Genomic DNA, 20,506 nt, shown 5'->3' with positions numbered 1-20,506 from the left:
TCCAGACACAATTGCTTACTAAAGTTAAAAATAAATTACCTCTAAAGACAAGAATAAAACTGAGTAATGGCCTACATTTAACCTGCACTCAGGAAAAAGTCCCTTTGAAACAATTTCCTCTTACCTAATAATGACAACTTTGTGGGCCAAACAAAATTCTCATAAATACACTCACCTTTCATATTCTTATTGAACAAGTATTTTCATCAATCCTATTCCGTGTCAGGCACCATTCCAAGTACTTAAAATATATCATCAAAACAAACCCTGAAATTGGCTGCTCATACCTAGTCTCTGAAGCTAAACCAGGAGAACCATCTGACACGTTTGTGGCCAGCCTGGGATACAGCAAGACACTGTCACAAAAAAACTTAAACCAAAACCACTTCCCATGACCTACAAAAACACATGCTCCTGCACCTAAAACTCCTAACCATCCTGTATAAAGACTCAAAAAATTCAAACTAGTTTCCCTTTTGGAACTATTTAGTAACATTTTGTTTAGACATGAAAAAACTTCATGAAAAGTTGACAAAGAAGTTGGGTGGGGACTGAGGAGATGGCTTAGACATTGAGAGCACTTGGCGGCACTTCTACTGGAACCGGGTTCAAGTCCCAGCACCCACATGGCAGCTCACAACTGTCTGTAACTCCATTCTAGGGGATCTGGCTCCCTCATACAGACATACCTGCAGGCAAAACACCAATACACATAAATAATAATAAATAAATTATTTTGGGGGGGAATTAAAGAAAAAAAAAGCCAGATGTTGGTGGTATATCCCTTTAAACCCAGTACTTGGGAGGCAGAGGTAGGTAGATCTCTGTGAGTTCAAGACCAGACTGATCTACAGAGTTTCAGCAGAGCCAGATACACAGAGAAATTCTGTCTCAAGAGCATCCCCCTCCCCAACAAAAAGAAAGAAAAAGTTGATAAAGAAATGGGAAAGAGACTGTTTTTTAAAAAAAAAACAAAAAAAAACTAGAGGCCAGCAAGATGGCTCAGGAGGCAAAAATGCCTGCTGCCAAGCCTAACAACCTAAAGTCAATCCCTGGGGGACTCACTTGGTAGAAAAAGAGAACCGAGACCTACAAGTTGTCCTCTGAAAGCACACATGAACATACACAAACACAAATAGATAAAATGTGATTTAAAAATTGTTTCAGCCAGGTATAGTTGTGCATACCTTTAGTTACGAGAGGCAGGGGGATCTCTGAGTTCAAGACCAGCCTTGTCTACAGAGTGAGTTTCCAGGACAGCCAGAGCTACACAGCAAGACCTAGTCTGAAAAACTCTTATTAGAAAAATGGCTGAATAGTTGAGCTGGGCGGTGGTGGCGCACGCCTTTAATCCCAGCACTCGGGAGGCAGAGGCAGGCGGATCTCTGTGAGTTCGAAGCCAGCCTGGTCTACAGCGCGAGATCCAGGAAAGGCGCAAAGCTACACAGAGAAACCCTGTCTCGAAAAAACCAAAAAAAAAAAAAAAAAGAAAAATGGCTGAATAGTTAAGAGCATCTATTGCTCTTGCTGAGGACCTGGATTTAGTTCCCATCATCATGTCAGTCACAACTCTCTGTAACTCCATTTTAAGAGATTCTACTCTCTTCTGAATTCCGCTGACAACTGCCATATATGTGGTGTACATACATACATGCAAACAAAAACCTCATACATATAAATCTTTTTTTATTATTATTTCAGGACTAGAGAAATGGCTCTGCTGTTTACAGCTTCTATTGTTTTTACAGATAATCTGAATTCAGTTCCTAGCACCCACGTAAGTCTGTTCACAACCAAATGAAACTCCAGCCCCAGGGAATGCAGAACTGTCTTCTAGGCTCCAGGGCACCTTCACTTTCATGCAAACAGTCACACAGAGACGTATACATAATTAAAATAAATCTACAACCCAGGCTCAGCGGCTTGTGACTTTAATCCCAACACTCAGGAGACAGAGGCAGGAGGGTCTAAATTCGAGGTCAGCCTTGTCTACAGAGTGAGTTCCAGGAACCTTGCCTCAAAAAAATCAAAATAAATAATTACAAAAAAAAAAGTTTAGTGGTTCAGTAGGTAAAGGCAATTGCCACTAAATCTACCAACCTATCCCAGTGAACCCACACGGCAGAATATAAAGAAGTGACCCCCTCACCTCATGTCCTCTGACGAGTATGCATGCATGTGAACTTATGTACTAAATACAATTAATGGAGGTGGGGGGGTAGCCTAAGGAAAATGGCTCAGTCTATAACAGTGCTTTCCAGCACAAAACCAAGAACATGCTGGGCAGTGGTGGCACACGCCTTTAATCTCAGTACTCGAGAGGCAGAGGCTGGAGGATCTCTGTGAGTTCGTGACCAGCCTGGTCTACAGTGCGAGATCCAGGACAGGTTCCAAAGCTACACAGAAACACTGTCTTGGGGGGGGAACCCCAAGAACATGTATAAAAAAAGCTAGGGAGATGGGACAGGAGAATCCTTGGAGGCTTAACTTAACAGCTGGGCCAGAAAAATCTGTCTCATGGGAAAAAGTGGGGGGCGGAGGGGGGGGGTAGTGGCACACTAAATGGGATGTGGTAAAACCCATTTTTTTTTGGGGGGGGGGTTGAGACGGGTTTCTCTGTGTAGCTTTGGTGCCTATCCTGGATCTCGCTCTGCCTCCCGAGTGCTGGTATTAAGGTGTGCACCACCAGTGCCCTGCGGTGACACCCATTTTTAATCCCAGCAATCAAAAAACAGAAACAGACAGATCCCTCGATTCCAGACCAATCACAGCTAGACAGACCTTATCTCAAAAAATAATGAATGAGCCATGCTTGGTGGCACATGCCTTTAATCCCAGCACTCGGGAGGCAGTGACAGACAGATCTCCTTGAATTTGAAGCTAGCCTGGTCTACAGATAAAGTTTCAGGACAGCCAGGGCTATACAGAGAAACACTATCTCAAAGCCCCCTCCCCCCAAAAAAAATCCCCAAAAAATAAAATGGTAACTATATGCAAAAAGCTAGAAATTCTAATTAACACTCTCATATTCTCATTACTGAACCAGGCAAAGGCTGTATGGTAGTCCAAGGTACTTGGGAGGCTGAGGCAAGATTACTAATAAATTTAGAAGTTCCAGGCTAGTAACACAGGAGTTACTATGTTAAAAATAAAGGGGATGTCAGCTGATGGTGGCACATCCCTTTGATCCCAGTACTTGGGAGGCAGAGGCAGAAGGATCTCTGTGAGTTCGACGCCAGTCTGGTCTACAGAGTGAGTTCCAGGACAGGCTCCAAAGCTACACAAAGAAAGCCTGTCTTGAAAAAACAAAACAAAAATCAAAAAAACATAAAAAGTAAGGAGAGTAGGGAATAGTGCACTAGGATGTAGCTCAATGGAACAGCATCCACCTAGCATTTGTGAGGCCCTGGGTATCTACCTTGGACACCACAAAAATGAAATATAAGAATTGAATTTTTAAAAAATTATCATCACATTACAGTCTTCATGGACTGTAATCAGAGGTTAAACCTAGGGCCACAGACATGCTAAGCAACTACTAAACACTAGACCCAAATCCAAATACCCCTTTTTAATCCCACTTTTAAAAAAAAAAAAAAAAAAAAAAAAAAACTGAGTCTCACCATGTATCCCAGGCTGGCCTGGAACTTATTATGTAGATCATGCTGACTTCAAGAAGACCCTTTTGCCTGATTCCCAAATGCTGGGATTAAAGGCAAGCACCACCACACCTGGCTCCATCTTGTATTTTTTAGATCTCTCCTAAATTGCCCCAGTAAGCTGGCCTTGGACTTTACAGCAAAGACAAGACCTGAACTTGCAGTCTCCTATGTAGCTGAGATTACAGACCTGAACCACCACCAAGCCCAGCTTAAACCTTTATATCAAATGCTAACCTTTTCTAGTTATAACACAATCTGGTATGGGTATGATGATGCACCCATTCAGGAGACAGAGGCTGGAGGCTCTCAGAGATCCTGGTCTAAATAGGCCAAACAAGACTTTAAAAAAAAAAAAAAAAGAAAGAAGTTCTTAACAGACTTAACAGACATGGGGGGAGGGGCACCAACCTCTCTTATTTCCTTGATCTTGCACCCCCCTTTTCCAATGAGAGAGCCACACTGACTAGCAGGGACCACCAGCCGTAAGGTGACTGGAGGTCTACTGGCAGCTGTGCTATTGGTCATAGAGCTGCTTATGTCCTGTAAAAGAAAAAAAAAAAAGAAAATTGCTCAGAACACCAAAAAGATAAATAAGCATATAAACACAGTTCAAAGTACATAGAAGAATCACTCCTGGACTTGTAATGGACATACATGTATCCTAACTATACCAAACTAAGTGAAGATTACAATTTCTGAGCCCAATGTGGTAGCACTGCCTATAATCCAGCACTCAGAAAGAAAAGGTAAGTAAGAGCCAGAGTTACAGGCCAGCAGGAGACACAAAACCACAACATGTTCACCCATCTTTCCAAATCTAACAGGACTGAGGAACTTGTCATGGACAGAATGCTTACCCTGGTATGGATCCCTTGCAGCAACACAAAACAGAAAAAGAACTGCAGAAGCAACCATAGCCCTATTTTTCTTTACCACAACAGTACAGAGAAAAGCAACACTTCTAACAAGCCAAGCTGACCTTCCTTCCATTTGGATTACAAATGTAATTTAGTGGGAAAGCATCTGTCTAGTATGCATGAAACCAAAAGGACTGGGGCGATGGCTCATCGGGTAAAGAAAGCTTGCTATATGATCAATAAGGACCTGAATCAGTTCAGATCCCCAGCACCCACATAAAATGCTGGGTATGGCTGTGCATGCCTATAATCCCACCATTGGGTTTGGAAACAGAAGTACCCAAGAAACTGGAAAGCTGACAAGATTCCAGTTCAGTGAGAGACAGGTATCAAAGCTGTAAGGAAGAATGCAATAGAAGATATCTGATATCCTCTCTTTGGCCCTGCAGCATGCACAATCACACTCACATGCATCTACATATACCCAAAAAAGCAAGAGGGGGAAATTGTCAAAATTAAATCAAATATGAATACACGAAACAATGCAACCAAATTCAACCTGAATGTCCTCTTACAAAATCAATACTAGAAAGTTAAAATGAGTTAATGTCTGTATTTTGTTTTTTCAGAGCTAGAACTCCTATATGCTTACCAAACACTCTGCCATGAGCTACACTCAATCTCAAGATTTCAACTTCTCCCATAGCCATTTTATTGAAAATATAAATATAAAGCACTATAAAAACAATGAAACCAAGTATTATATCTAAAATGCTTTGAAATGGCATTGAGGGGTTGGCAAGAGACCAATTATAGGAGGAGTCCATGCCAGGCACTGTGGTGCACCCTTTAATCCCAGCGCTGGGGGACAGAGGCAGCAGATCTCTTGAGTTTGAGGCCAGCCTGGTTTACAGAGCAAGTTCCAGGACAGCCAGGGCTACACAGAGAAAAAACTCTGCCTCAAAAGCAAAGAAAAAAGAAGCTGTCCACAATAAGCATGGTTCTACTCAAGCAAACAAAGCAAAACAAAACAAACAAAAACCCTGTATTGATCAAAGGCTTCCTAATACACTGTATCCAAAACCACACGATTGTCTATTGTTATCACCTTTAGCTTACAGTGTATATGTGCAGGTCAGAAAACAGTTTGTGGAAATTGGTTCTCTCCTTCCACAATGTGGGTCCCAAGGACTAAACCAATACTATCAGGTGTGGGGGCAAGTGCCTTTACCTGCTGAGCCAGCTCACCAGCCCCTCCAAAAAAATTTTAATTTATTTATTTTAATTTATTCACTTTTAAAAATATTTTTGAGAGTTTTTCTGTGTAGCCCTGGCTATCCTGTCACTCTGAGGCTGGCCTCAAACTCAAGAGATTCGCCTGCTTCTGCCTCCTGTGCTGGGATTAAAGGTGCACCACCACCACCTAGCTTCAAAATTTCTATAAAGACAGGGTCTCACTATGTAGTCCAGACTGGCCTAGAACTCACTATGTACATAAGGCAGTTTAGCTTTCTGATGAAATCAGTGAGTTAAGACACTAAGCAGGGGCTCTAAATCTCAGCGGTCACTGGCTGCTCTTCCAAAGGTCCCGAGTTCAATTCCAGCAACTACAGTGACTCACAGCCATCTACAATAGGATCAGATGCTCTCTTCTGGCATGCAAGTATACATGCAGAGCACTCATGCGTAAAATATAAATAAAATTTTTTTAAAAAGGCCTTCTCTGTCTAATCTACATGTACCAACCAATGAGTTGTATATATTGCTTATTTTTATACAAGCCTATGAAGTCAAGAATCTTTTTTTTTTTCCTTTTGACACAGGGTCTCAAATATGAAGTCAGAGCTGGTCATTTGCCTTCCCAGTACTGGTAGAATTAAAGGTGTATATCACCACACCAAGCTAAGAGCTTATTACTTTAAGAATAATAGCATGTATTTCTAAACATTCTTTTAAGCTGCAAACTCTGCAGTAACAGAACAGGGTCCTGCAGTTCAAAATGTAACATTTCTGACCCAGGCAAGGGTAAGATTTCAAGGAGCAGTAAGTACCAACCAAACAGCACTCTTCTGCCTATGGCATCAAATGCACAATGAAGTGGCATTACTGCCAAGGAGAAGGAGGAAACTGAACACATGACCTAGGATAGCAGTTGTTCAGCCCCTGAATGTTGGTAAGAAAAAAGAACTTCCTTCCAACAAAATCAGTAATTCTTATTTTGCTTTTAGAAACCCAGGGCTTGGCTGGGCAGTGGTGGCACACGCCTTTAACCCAGCACTCAGGAGACAGAGTCAGGTATATGTCTGTGAGTTCGAGGCCAGCCTGGTCTACAGAGTGAGATCCAGGACAGGCACCAAAACTACACAGAGAAACCCTGTCTTGAAAAACCAAGGAGGGAAAAAAAGAAACCGAGGGCTTTACCTCTAACTTTTAATACAATATTATCAGTATCTGCCTGTTTAAAATCAAAATGTACCGGTGTTTGGCAGGACCCTAATAAAAACCACATTAAGTTCATTCAGCTGTGAAACTATCAAGGAAGCAAAGGCACACCTTCAAAACAATCAGTGAGAAAATTTTAAATGACAGAGGTGGAAAGGGTGATACACATTTCTATGCAATCCCAACACTCAGGAAGGTGACTCAGTGCTGAACGGCATCTTGGACTACTAGTAGTGCCAGACTTACAAAACTAGACACTTTCTCAATAAATAAAAATACCAAAATAAAAACCTCCAAAGGGGAAGGGAGGCTGGAGAGATGGCTCAGCAGTTAAGAGCACTGGCTGCTCTTCCAGAGGACCCTAGTTCAATTGCCCAGAGCCCACATTGACAGCTCACACCTATCTGTAACTCCAGCTACAAGGCTTCTGACACCCTCAAACAGATGTAAACTTGGGCAAAACATCAATGAACATAAAAAATTATACATAAAAAAACCGGCAGTGGCTGAGGGTATAGTTCAATTATTTAACAAGGTTTTGACCTTGGTTTTGCTTTATGTCTGGTATGGGGCAATCTTAAATGAACAACAAACCTCTTCCAGTTTGTCAATGATCATAGCAAAGGCTTTGAAGATGGCATTAGTCGGTCCAGCCAAAGTGATAATTCTCTCAGGACAATTCCCTTCTGAGATGTTGATACGTGCACCACTCTGGATAAAAAAAGAAAAAAGAAACAAGTAGTTTTAAAAGATAAAAAGAACTGAAATTGTACAGGATAGCCTGTCCTAGATAACACAGGCAAGAAGCTGCCTACATAACACAATTTGAAATACTAATCCACTTGTCTTCAAACAACTTACTGTATCTTATGTTTTGGGGACTTTTCACAAAACCCATTTCCTATCATACTATTTGTCATTACAAATTAACCAGAAAATGTTTCCCCCTTTGAGCTCTATCCTGCTTCTCTCATACAGAACTTTTTCAGGGTTTTCCAAGGTTAGCAAATCCCAATGTTCCTTGTAACTCACCTCCTCGCGCATCTTCTTAACAGATTCTCCTTTCTGTAAGAGGAAAAGTCAAGCATGAGCTCCAACTATTTCAGCCCAGACTGACTAAATAGTAATTAGCGTTGAAATGGAACAATCTTACCTTTCCAATGATACTGCCAACTTCCTGCAATGAAGAAAACTAAGTATTGGTAACGGGAAATTCAGAGTTCATCATTATAAAAAGAAAATTCTAAGCTAACCAACTGCTAACTATGGTAATTACCAACCCAAAGAAATAAAAAGATCTTAAAATTCATGGGGGGGAAGCACTTATTCATTTCCTTGCACAAAATTTCATATTGAAGCTACCAAAGAATTGAGAATCATCAGAGTGATTAAATACCACACCTGTGTAATATGCAAAATAGGGCCTGAGGATATAACTCAATGGTAGTGTTTATCTAGAGGCCCTCAGTTCAATCTCCCATACCACCAAATAAAAAACAAAAAAATCTTCCTTCCTGAAATTATAGGCTACAACATACATCAGAATGATTTACCAGTCAGCGAGGACTGTTTTTTGGCTTCAACTGCTTAAATCTTTCTTGCTCACTGAGGCTTCCTAGTAAAAGCTGTCCATTTTTTCACCACACTCCATTAGAGAAGAGTGCTAAAGCCAGATGTCCCACAGTGCTAATCTGATGAGCTCCAAGATGCTTGTCTGCTTTTCCTGGCCCCTCCAGTAGCAGCTACTATGACCCAATTTTTCAAGCTGGTGCATACCTTTCCATGCATAAGTAGCCTGATGGTGAGAGTGACATTTAATCCACCTTCAATCACACCGGTGTCCATGTCTAGTAGTTACAGGGAGCTGGACTTTGAGTGGTCAAGTCTTTGGTCACTGGTGGGAGTGAAAGCCAAAACTGAAATGTAAGAATGTCCAAAATAAGAAGGGGGGAGGAATAAAAAGTAATTCTTTTCCAGTTATTTTCACTTTGACATTTCCACTTTTATCTGACTCTTTTCCTTAAGTGTTAGCCTATCAGACTTGTAAACACATCCAGCACAACTACATAACACTTACAGATCAGGTTTTGTTTCCAGTTTGCTCATTAATGATAGGGTTTCCACTGATGATTGGGATGAGAAAGATTCATTCCTTCCACTGGCAATGGTTCTAAGAGAACTGCTTAAGTTGTACTTTAGCTGAGTACGTTTTGAAACGGATTCAAGAACAGCTGGACAAACTTTACTACAGTGAGGGCAAATTCAACTTGCTTCCTACTGGGCAGCAGTTGAAAGTGAAGGTAGAGTATATATGTAAATTTCCTTAGTGTTGACAATTTCTCAATCTCAAATATTGATGGATGATACCAAATGATTTTAAAATGATTTAGTTCAGATCTGCGTATGGTGATTACTGTATAATCTCAGCACTTTCGGGGTTCTGACAAGATTGCTGTAAATTCAAGGCCACCTTGAGCAAGGTATTGAGAGCCAAGTCAGCTGCCAGGACTACACATTGAGACAATCACAAAATAACAAGAAAAATAATTTAGTCCAGGAGTCTCACTGAAAAAAAGCATATACAAGATACATTCCACAACTGATGGGATTCCATATTCTTCCTTTGAAATTTGATTCTGCACATCTCAACTCTTTATTCTTTCTCTCTAATCAATTTGAGAAATGTTCCTTGTCCTTGAATGTTAACTTTGAAACTATGACTACCACACACTTTTTTTCCTTTTCTTTTTTTTTTTTTTTTTTTGAGACATTATTTCTGTGTAGCTTTGGGGCCTGTCCTGGATCTCGCTCTGTAGACCAGGCTGGCCTCGAACTCACAAAGATCCACCTGGCTCTGCCTCTCGAGTGCTGGGATTAAAGGCGTGCGACTCACAAACTTCTAAAATCTTTTAAAACTCAAATATTCTTTCAAATACAACAATAAAAATGAAACTGATAGTAGTAAAATTTTACTTCATATTTGCTTTAAAGAATCAGTGACAGATTACCAGAATGGCCTGTGTACTCATCCTCTGAAACAACTTTGAAAATTGGGATTTGATGTTTTTGCTTTTAATAACCTTCTCATTTAGCACCAAACACTAATAGTTTCAAGAGTCTCAAGTTTTCAATAGTACTGAAATTTCTCCAATAGCATGTCAAGTATTCATCCCTTCAAATCAGTATCTATGATTTCTCTTAATTTTGTCCCTTCAAAACACCAGTTTTCACTTTGCTGTACACAATCCCCCATAACCTTAAGTTTTTTTTTTTTTTGGGGGGGGGTCTTTTTTTTGAGACAGGTTCTCACTATGTAGCTCAAGACCGAATGGAACTGTCTATTAACACCATGTTGGCCTCCAAAACTCAAAGATCTGCCTCTGCATCTCAAGTCCTAAACATTTTTAAAGCACTTTAAAAAGTAGCTGTCACACCACTCTGTACATGCTAAGTGTCTTCTAGTTACTTTACCATGTTAACTGATTATATAAATGTATCCCAAAGCACAGCAGTTCCCTACTTCCAGTTACTTGCTGTCAAAAACCTCACAAATCAACATCTCATTTATGGGAAAACAATGCTTACCGATTAGGTCTGTAAAACTAATTTTTTCCCCTCAAATATACGGTATAAACCTGGTAGCTTTAACTCCGTATCCCTATTCAAATATATTAATCATTTTTCAAATACAGTAATAGAAGTTCAAAGGGACAAGAAAACCGAAAACCTATCTACAAAATCATTTAAGTAAAACACGAAGATGCATTTTTTTTTTTAAACTCCAAGCCCTCTAATCCGAGAAACCTCTGTCTCTTCCTCTCCTGAGTAGGTCAAGCTAAGTGTACCCCATCCCGAGAATCCAGCTGCTAATCCTGCAGTCAATTACCCCTCTATAAATAGCTCGGTCTGGTTTATAGCGGCAGGCATTTTGTAATTTCAAAATTCGTTACCCGAGAGAACGTCAGAGTAACTCGGTAACTGGGAGTCCGCCTACCCTTTAACTCTGCAGCCCCCTACTCCCCTCCCCCGCCCCGGTCATCCAAGCATTTTCCACTTTAAAAAAAAAAAAAAAAAGCCCCCCCCCTTCCCTTGACTAGAAGGGGGAGGAAATAAACGGTTCGGTCGGGGGGGGGCGCTGCGACCCAGGGGGAGGGGCCGGACAAGTAGCGCCTCCTCGTGTGGCTGCGCCAGCGCCTGACCCCCGCGGGGAGCCGCGCTCACCCGCCCGGCCAGCAAGCCGGCCATCGCCTCCCCCACCCCCCTCAACCAACAAATCCACCGCCGCCCCCCCTGCCGCGCGCGCGCCCTCCCTGACTCCTGCGCAGCCGCCACCGGGAAGAGGCGGGGGGAGGGGGGCAGGCTGTGCGCGAGGCCTACTAGGCCGCGCCAGAGCCAGGGCCTCGCGTGAATGGACGGCCAGGAAGAGAGAAGTAGTGGACGCTCAGGCGGGACTACGAAAGGCCGAGGCCCCAGACTACGACCGGAGTGCTCCAAGAAAGATGACATGAGTGGAAACAGAAGCTACGGTCGGGGGCGGAGGAGAAATTTTTAAGCTTACCTGGAGGCGCGAGTCGACTGAGGGGAAAAGGGGAGCGGGCGGGAAGGGGAAGGGCGGGAGGCCGGGGGCGGAACAATAGGGGCGGGCGGGAAGGCGAGGGGGGCCCCGCTAGCGGGCGGAGGAGGGGGGGGTGGAGGAGGAGGAGAGGGGAAAGAGACCCCGGGGCGGGTGGAGGGCGGCGGAGGGCGGGCGGGCGGGCGGAGGGCGGGCGGGCGGGAGAGGGCGCAGGCTGCGGCTGCTCCGGCTGCTGCCTCTGCTGGTCTGGGAGGGGGACGGGGCGGAGCGGGCCGCTTTCAACCCCGCGCACCCTTCGACCCCGGAAGCGCTAACCGCCCCGGGGGCCGGCGAGTCGACTGCGTCGTCCACACTTTCCCCACGCAATGCGGACGGCCTTCCCAGAGCCTAGAGCGGCTCCTTGGACAGCGTCGGCACCAGCGAGACAACGGCCGGTAACCAACGGTGAAGTCTGTGATAGAGCGGCAGCGTAGGAGTGCGGAGAAAGCTAGTGGCCTCTAGCGGGCGAGCTGGAAAGCTCAGGCCTAAGTACGAATTGAAGTGGCCATCGCCATGGATCATGAACAGAGGAGGAAAAGGGATGGGAGGGAAAGAAAGGAAAATCAAGTTGTCTGAAAACACTAATCGCCAGACTGAAAGTATCACACAGATTTCTTACTCTAAAAACAATGATCCCGTTTAATAAGTGCAGAAGAAATGAAAACATCACTATTCTGCAGCCCAGAATACTGAATCAGGCAATAAAAATTATAGTGAAGAATTGGACTTAAGATGAATGTTCTTAAACCAGGCAGTGGTGGTGCACGCATTTGATCCCAGCACTGGAGAGGCAGAGGCAGGCCGACCTCTTGAGTTCGAGGCCAGCCTGGACTGCAGAGCAAGTTCCAGGACAGCCAGGGCTACACAGAAACCCTGTCTTTAAAAAGAAGAGAAAAAAAGAAGAGGAGGAGGAGGTTCTTGGATGTTCTTCGGGAATAGAGTGTGATGGTAGTGCTAAATGTCACCACAAAGATTATTTTCAAACTCTACAATAAAGTAACTTTAAATGGAGAGATCTAACAAGTTACCAAGTTAAGCAATCAAAATTCATCACTAGTATTACGTCAACTTTGATAACATGAGATCCTTGATGAAATAAAAGAAGTAACTATTACACTATACTTCTTGAATAAAATTCCTGCCAAAAAGGATCGTTTCGGTTTAGATCTAATTAGCCATTTGCAGGGACAAAGGAACAAGTTAAACATCAGTACAAGAAGATATTCTGGCCGAGTGGCATTGCACACGCCTTTAATCCCAGAATTTGTGAGGCAGAGGTAGGGGGATATCTGTGAGTCGGAGGCCCAAACCATGTCTCCAGAAGAAGAAGTAGAAGACGAAGAAGAAGAAGAAGAAGCACAGTAAGTATTGAAAGCCCATAATCCTAGCTGGGGAAGGTAGGAAGACAGTGGTGACCCCCAGGACATCCTAGAATGCATGGCAATACTGTTTTATTGTTGTTGCTTTACTTTTGTTTTTTGAAAACCCATATTGTTGCACACTCCACAAGACAACTACCCTGGTTTCCTTAAAAAGGCAATAAACTTTTAAAAATGCTTTTAAGTGTTTATTTTAACTCATATGTATGGATTTTTGTCTGCATACCACATATGTGCGTTCTAGAGGAGGGAGTCAAAGCCCCAGCACTGGAGTTACAGATCAGCGTGAGTTGTCCTGTGGGTGCTGGGAACTGAACTTGGGTCCTCTGCAAGAGCAGCCAGTGCTCTTAACCCCTGAGCCATCTTTCCAGCCCACAATAAACTTTTTTTAATATACCCTTGTATGGGGGGCTAGAGAGATGGCTCAGGGGTTAGGAGCACTGACTGCTCTTCCAGAGGACCCGGGTTCAATTCCCAGCACCCACATGGCAGCTGACAACTGTCTGTAATTCCAGTTCCAGGAGATCTGACCCCTTCACACCAATACACATAAAATAAAGTTAAATAAATTATTTTACTAAAGAACATTACCTTGTATGTGTACATACAAACTGAATGTGTGTGTGTTTGTGTGTCCACCACAGCAGGCATGAGGGAGTCAAAGGGTGACTTTCAGGAAGAGTTGGTTCCCCTTCAACCAGGTGGGTCCTGGAGATCAGATTCAAGACATCTGGCTTAATGACAAATGTTGATGAGGCATCTCATTGGCACTTAGGGCTGGAGAGATACCTCAGTAGTTAAAAGCACTGACTGCTCTTCCACAGGATCAGGGATCCATCTCCAAAATCAACACTGTCTAGAACTCCAGTTACATAGGATATATCGCCCTCTTCTGGACCCCACAGGCACCACATGCAAGTGATACACAAACAAGGCAGGCAAAAAACATACACAATGAAAAAAAAAAAAGATAAATCTGTCAAGAGTGCAGGCACACGCCTTTAATTCAGCACTCTGGAGGCAGAGGCAGGCAGATCTGATTGAAGTCAGCCTGGTCTACATAGCAAGTTTGAGGACAGTCAGAGGTACATAGTGAGATCCACTCTCAAAAAACAAACAAGAGCCTGGCAGTGGTGGCGCACGCCTTTAATCCCAGCACTCGGGAGGCAGAGCCAGGTGGATCTCTGTGAGTTCAAGGCCAGCCTGGGCTACCAGGTGAGTTCCAGGAGAGGCGCAAAGCTACACAGAGAAACCCTGTCTCGAAAAACCAAAACAAACAAACAAACAAAAATAAGTTCGAGTTCCCAGTAGATGGCTCACGATTCCCTGAAACTCCCAACTTCAGGGTTCTGACACCCTCTTCTGGACTCCTCGGGCACCTAATACTCTAACCACCATACAGACACACACACGCACGCACACACACACACACGCACACACACACACACACACACACACACACACACACACACACACGCACACACACACATACACGCACACACACACACACACACACACACACGCACATAAATTTGAATATCTTTTTCTTTCTTTTTTTGAGGCAGGTTTCTCTGTGTAGCCCTGGCTGTCCTGAAACTCATCCTGTAGACCAGGCTGGCCTCAAACTCAGAGATTCACCTGCCTCTGCCTCCCGAGTGCTGAGATCAACTTTTTTTTTTTTTTAATTTTCAGGTTCAAACCTGGACCGCGACCCTATGCTGCTGCTGCTGGTTCTTCTTCTTCTTCTTGTTCTTCTTCTTGTTCTTCTTCTTGTTCTTCTTCTTGTTCTTCTTCTTCTTCTTCTTCTTCTTCTTCTTCTTCTTCTTCTTCTTCTTCTTCTTCTTCTTCTCAAGCGCTCTACCACTGAGCTAAATGCCCAACCCTTTTTTTTTTTTAATGTATACAGTGTTGTTCTGCCTGCATGCCTGAAGAGGGCACCAGATCTCATTAATAGATGGCTATGAGCCACCCTGTAGTAGCTGAGAATTGAACTCAGGTCCTCTGGAAGAGCAGCCAGTGCTCTTAACTGCTGAGCCATCTCTCCTGCCCCTGGCTTTTGTCATTTCTAAAGTGGCTTTTAGTCCCAGCACTTTCGAGGCAGAGGAAGGCAGATCTGTGAGTTCAAGGCCAGTGTGGTCTACACATGGAGTTCCAGGCCAGCCAGGGCTATATAGTGAAACACTGTTTTTAAAAAAATAAATAAGGGGCTGGAGAGATGGCTCAGTGGTTAAGAGCACTGACTGCTCTTCTGGAGGACTCAGGTTCAAGTCCCACCACCCACAGGGCAGCTCACAACGGTCTGTAATTCCAGTTCCAGGGGACCTGACATCCACAGCAAAACACCAATGCACATTAAATAACAAATAAATGAAAGTCAGACATGGTGGTGCATACCTTTAATCCCAGCACTCAGGAGGCAGAGGCAGGTAGATCTCTGTGAGTTCAAGACCAGCTTTGTCTATAGTTCCAGAACAGAGCTCTGTAGGGAGAGACCCTGTCTCAAAACAAACAGAATAAATAATTAAATAAATAAATGAAAACTTGCCATTTGGCCAAGGGTTAAGCGCAGAAGGGAATCAGGGAAATATTAAAAACCCCAGAAAAAAAAGGTCAATTAAGGAGCAAGTTTACTGTCAGACCTAAACTGGAAGCTTAGCCTCAAGATTTTGCAGGTGGACCAGTCAACCTGGTGAGTCCAACAACTCCAGTGCTGTCCATGAGGACATCGGCCTTGCATAGGGCAAAACAAAGATCAAATAGTTGAATCAGGGCTTTGAGGTGGAGGCCTGGGGTTGGAGGAAGAACCTTGCTTAGCATGCTTAGGTTTGATTCCTGGGTCCTACATGGTAGAATGAGAGAACCAACCATCACTTATTATCCTGACGGCCACACTTGTACCACGGCATGCATACACACACAATAATAAAATAAAAATAAATGTAATTTTTTAAAGAGAGGAATGGGATGGAAAGGTAGTTCCATCGTTAAAAGCACTGGCTGATCTTCCAGAGGACCAGGTTTCCATCCCCAGCACCAACATGGAGGCTCATAATCATCTGTAACTACAGTATCAGAGGATCATACACGGTTTTCTGGACTCTGTAGGCACCAAGGATGTATACGGTACACAGAAATACATGCAGGCAAAACACCCATACAAACAAAATAATAAAAAGTGTTTTTTTTTTCTTTTGAAAGAGTACTTACTACTCTTGCACAGGTCCCAGTTTCTGTTCTTAGACATCAGGCAGGCTACAAATCACCTGCAATTCAGTTCTAGGGGATCTAATGCCTTTTGGCCTTCACAGCATGCAAGGGGTGTACATAAATTTATGCAGGCACATAAACAAAATACATTTAAAGTAAGAGAGATAAGGAGGGACAGGTGATAAAGAGAGGGAGCAAGAGAAAAGAGAATCTAATAGCAGTATCTGATTATGGATCAAGAAATTCCCCAAAGAAGAAATGAATGAATTTGCCTAGAATCACAAAACATTTTTATCTATGGAAATTTCAATAAGCTAGCAAACTGAAGATTTATACCATTACTCATGGTCCCTAAAACTAAATTGTCAGCCGGGCGGTGGTGGCGCACGCCTTTAATCCCAGCACTCGGGAGGCAGAGCCAGGCGGATCTCTGTGAGTTCGAGGCCAGCCTGGACTACCAAGTGAGTTCCAGGAAAGGTGCAAAGCTACACAGAGAAACCCTGTCTCAAAAAAACAAAACAAAAAAAAAACAAACAAACAAAAAAAAAACTAAATTGTCATCTTGTATCATTTTTAAGATTTGATTTTCTTTTATGTAAATTAATCTTTATGGGGGGGGGTTATGTGTGTGTGTACTTCATGCCTTGTGTCTACAAGACCATCAGAGACTCTGATATTGATTTTATTGTTTGTTTTGAGACAGGATAGTGTAGCCCTGGCTGTCCTGGAACTCACACTGTAGACCAGGCTGGCCTCGAACTCACAGAGATCTACCTGCCTCTGCCTACAGTGTGCTGGTTTTAAAAAAAGGTCTTGCTATAGTCTTCTTACTAGACAGTAGGTATAGTAAGATTTACACTAAATGAGTATGAAAAAGGATAAGAAACTCACAAGATCTAAAAATACAAGTTCAGGGGGCTGGAGAGATGGCTCAAAGGTTAAGAGCATCAGCTGCTCTTCCAGAGGTCCTGAGTTCAATTCCCAGCAACCACATGGTGGCTCACAACCATCCATAACGAGATCTGGTGCCCTCTTCTGGCCTGCAGGGATACATGCAGGCAGAACACTGTACATAATAAATAAACCTTTAAAAAAAAAATACAAGTTCAGAAGCTAGAGATGGCTCAGCAGTTAAGAGCTCATACTGTTTCTGCAGAGGATCAGAGTTCAATTCTCAGCACCCACATCAGGTGATTCACAATTACCTGTAGCTCCAGCTCCAGGGGATCTGATGCCAAGGGCACCTGAATTCATACACACACACACACACACACACACACACACACACACACACACACATACACACACACGATTTGAAACTGAAATCTTATTTTTAAAAAATGAAAACATGCCAGGCAATAGTAGCGCATGCCTTTAGTCCCAGCACTCGGATCTCTGTGAGTTCGAGGCCAGCCTGGGCTACAGAGTGAGTTCCAGGAAAGGCGCAAAGCTACACAGAGAAACCCTGTCTCGACAAACAAAAACAAACAAGCAAAAAAAAAAAAAAAACAAAAACAAAAAACAAAAAACAAAAAACAATTGGATCCCGACAGCTCAATAGCGGGCCAACCTAGCCACAATGTGGGCTTCAGGGTCAGTGAGACATTTTCAAGGGAATAAGACAGAGAGTATTAGAGGAAGACACCTGAAGTCCAGATGTACACACACATACACACACACAGAGACTACGAGGGCACTACATGCACGTGTAAGCCAGAAGGCCAAAGCCACATAAAGATAAATAAACGCAGTTTACAAAGAGAGATCGGTTGAACTGACTGTAGCAGCGTTTCACTTTAGTCCCTGCATCCAAGGAGCGGAGACAGAGCACGAGTTCAAGGTCAGCCTAGATTATATAAGAATACCTTGTCCCAAAAAACCAACCCCGCAGCCAGGCATGATAACCCATGCCTGTAATTCCAGCACTCTGGAGACAGTGGCAGGCAGATCTGTTTGAGACCTGCCTGGCCTACATAGTGAGTTCAAGGCCATCAAGAGCTACATAGACCATTAGAAAAATAAAAACAAGTAGCCTCATTTCCTGCCAAACAGGAACACTGCCTTCTCTCTCTCTTTTTCTTTCTTTTTTTTTTTATTTTGCTTTTTCGAGACAGGATTTCTCTATGTAGTTTTGGTGCCTGTCCTGGCTCTCACTCTGTAGCCTAGGCTGACCTCGAACTCACAGAGATCCAGAGTGCTGGGATTAAAGGCGTGAGCCACCACCACCCAGATGCCTTCTCTCTCTTAAGCTCCTTGTATGTGATGCCTATTGGTTGTCAACTTTACTACGTCTGGGATTAACTAAAACCCAAGCAGTTGGGTACACCTGTAAGGGATTTTTTTTCTTAATTAAATCATTGGAAATGGGAAGACTTATTTTTTTTTCTGCCCCAGGATGGCCTCAAACTCAGAGATCCAACCTGCCTCTGCCTCCCAAGTGCTGGGATAAAAGCTCTGTGTTACCAGCTCCATACCCAGCAAGACCCACTTTTAATCTACATCTTTTTTTTTCTCCCCTGGAGCTGAGGACTGAACCCAGGGCCTTGTGCTTGCTAGGCAAGCACTCTACCACGGAGCTAAATCCCCAACCCCTAATCTAGATCTTTTGAGGCAGAAAGATCCACTTTTAATCCGGGTCACACCTTCTGGTAGTGGCCTCTATACAGGACATGGAACAAGGAAGGTCTCACTCTCTGCCTGGTTGCCCTCCGTCAAGTCCATACCTTCACTGGCATTAGAGCCTACTTCTTAGGGATTTTGGTGTATACTGAAGACCATGCAGCCTCATGGACTGAACAACTACTGGATTCTTGGGATCTTCTGTTGGTAGACAGCCATTGTTGGGCTACAGACTAGCTGGACCACAGCCTGTAAGCCATTCTAATAAATCCCATATATGTCATATTTTTTTTCTGTAAGTTCTGTTCGTCTAGCGAACCCTGACTAATACACTAATAAAATACTTTCTTCTTCTTTTTCTATATCCTGGCGTGATCAGACACCGGACGACCTGGGAATTGTACCTGGGTCCTCTGGAACATCAGTCAGTGCTCTTAACCACTGAGACATCTCTCTCCTCTCTATAAATTATTTTCTAAACAAAAAGAAAACAAACAAACAAACCTAGACTGAGCATGTAGCCCAGTTATTAGAATGTTTACCTACCATGCACAAGGCCCTGGGTTTAGGCCCCAGCACTATATAAAACCAGGCATGCTGGCATATATCTGTAATCCCAGCCCTGCGTGGACATAGGAAGGTCAGGAAGATGTCAGTCTAGCTACATAGTGAGTTTGAGGTCTGGGCTACATGGGACTATAAACTAGTTTTTGTTGTTGTTGTTGAAAATTAAGCCAGGCAGTGGTGATGCACGCCTCTAATCCCACCACTCAGGAGGCAGAGGCAGGTGAATCTCTGAATCTGGTCTATAGAACAAGTTCCAAGAGCCAGGGCTACACAGAGAAACCCGTCTCAAAAACCAAACAAAAAGTGTGGTGATGGAGAGATGGCTCTGTGGTTAAGAGCACAGGCTGCTCTTCCAAAGGGTCTAAATTTCATTCCCAGAGACTCACAATGATCTGTAACTCCAGTATCAGGGGAGCCCATGCCCTCTTCTGGCCACCAGCGGAACTGCATGCACATGGTACACAAACACACACACACACACACACACACACACATACATGAAGACCCAACACCTGTACACATTAAATTTATATACATATAATTTTTAAAGTTTCTGATTCAGTAGATCAAGAGCAGAATTCCAAATTGTTCCCTTAAAGTTGATGAGCAGCCAAAGATTGAAGACCTCTGTAGCAGTCTGGGCATGGTGGCATACTCCTTTAATCCCAGCCTCGGGCGGCAGAGACAGGTAGATCTCTGTGTGTTCAAGTCTAGCCTGGTATACGCATTGTTGAGTTCAGGCCAGCCATGGATACATACTGAGACCCTGTCTTGAAGAAAACCTCTGTAGCAAATGAAAATATATGCTATTGTTGGGCGGTAGTGGGACACACCTGTGATCCCAGCACTGAGTAGGCAGAGGCAGGCAAATCCCTCAATCTGAGGCCAGCCTGGTGGTACAGGGCAAGTTCCAAGACAGTCAGGGCTACATAGAGAAACCATGTCTCAAAATAAAAGATGAGTGTAGTGTCCTCCCCACTTGTGTGCTGGCTCCTTCCTAAAATGGCACCAAGCTGGGGATGTAACCCAGTTGGTAAAGCGCCTGCCCAGCAGGCACAGGCTGAACTGAAGCCCATAAGCAGGGCATGGGGGCTCAAGCTTGTGATCCTAGCACTCCAAAGTTAGAAACAGGAGGATCGGTACATCAAGGTGATCTTTGAC

The 20,506-nt window shown here is 43.6% G+C and overlaps 1 protein-coding gene across 39 annotated transcripts in view; it reads right to left on the bottom strand.

Moving 5' to 3' along the window:
• Positions 1-13,019, bottom strand: part of Pcbp2 (poly(rC) binding protein 2) — a 29,021-nt gene extending 16,002 nt beyond the window's left edge. For 8 of the 39 annotated variants that reach the window (XM_052749110.1, XM_052749115.1, XM_052749122.1 and 5 more), the window contains exons 1-6: positions 11,520-11,645; positions 8,738-8,855; positions 8,115-8,153; positions 7,994-8,026; positions 7,556-7,672; positions 4,071-4,202 (exon numbers count right to left, since the gene is read on the bottom strand). In XM_052749110.1, coding sequence (XP_052605070.1) covers positions 4,071-4,202; positions 7,556-7,672; positions 7,994-8,026; positions 8,115-8,153; positions 8,738-8,806 — 390 coding nt within the window. In that variant the 5' untranslated portion in view covers positions 8,807-8,855; positions 11,520-11,645. Of the gene's footprint in view, positions 1-4,070; positions 4,203-7,555; positions 7,673-7,993; positions 8,027-8,114; positions 8,154-8,737; positions 8,878-10,911; positions 10,927-11,519; positions 11,646-11,826 lie in introns of those variants that run through there. The other 31 variants (XM_052749140.1, XM_052749141.1, XM_052749144.1 and 28 more) reach the window with 11 other exon arrangements.
• Positions 13,020-20,506: the final 7,487 nt, after the last annotated feature.

Source organism: Peromyscus californicus, unplaced genomic scaffold (genome assembly GCF_007827085.1).
Source record: "Peromyscus californicus insignis strain IS unplaced genomic scaffold, ASM782708v3 Scaffold_20__1_contigs__length_68692818, whole genome shotgun sequence".
NCBI classification, from domain to species: Eukaryota; Metazoa; Chordata; class Mammalia; order Rodentia; family Cricetidae; genus Peromyscus; species Peromyscus californicus.
The sequence above is the reverse complement of the archived record's forward strand: the minus strand, read 5'-3'. Positions and strand labels throughout refer to the sequence as shown.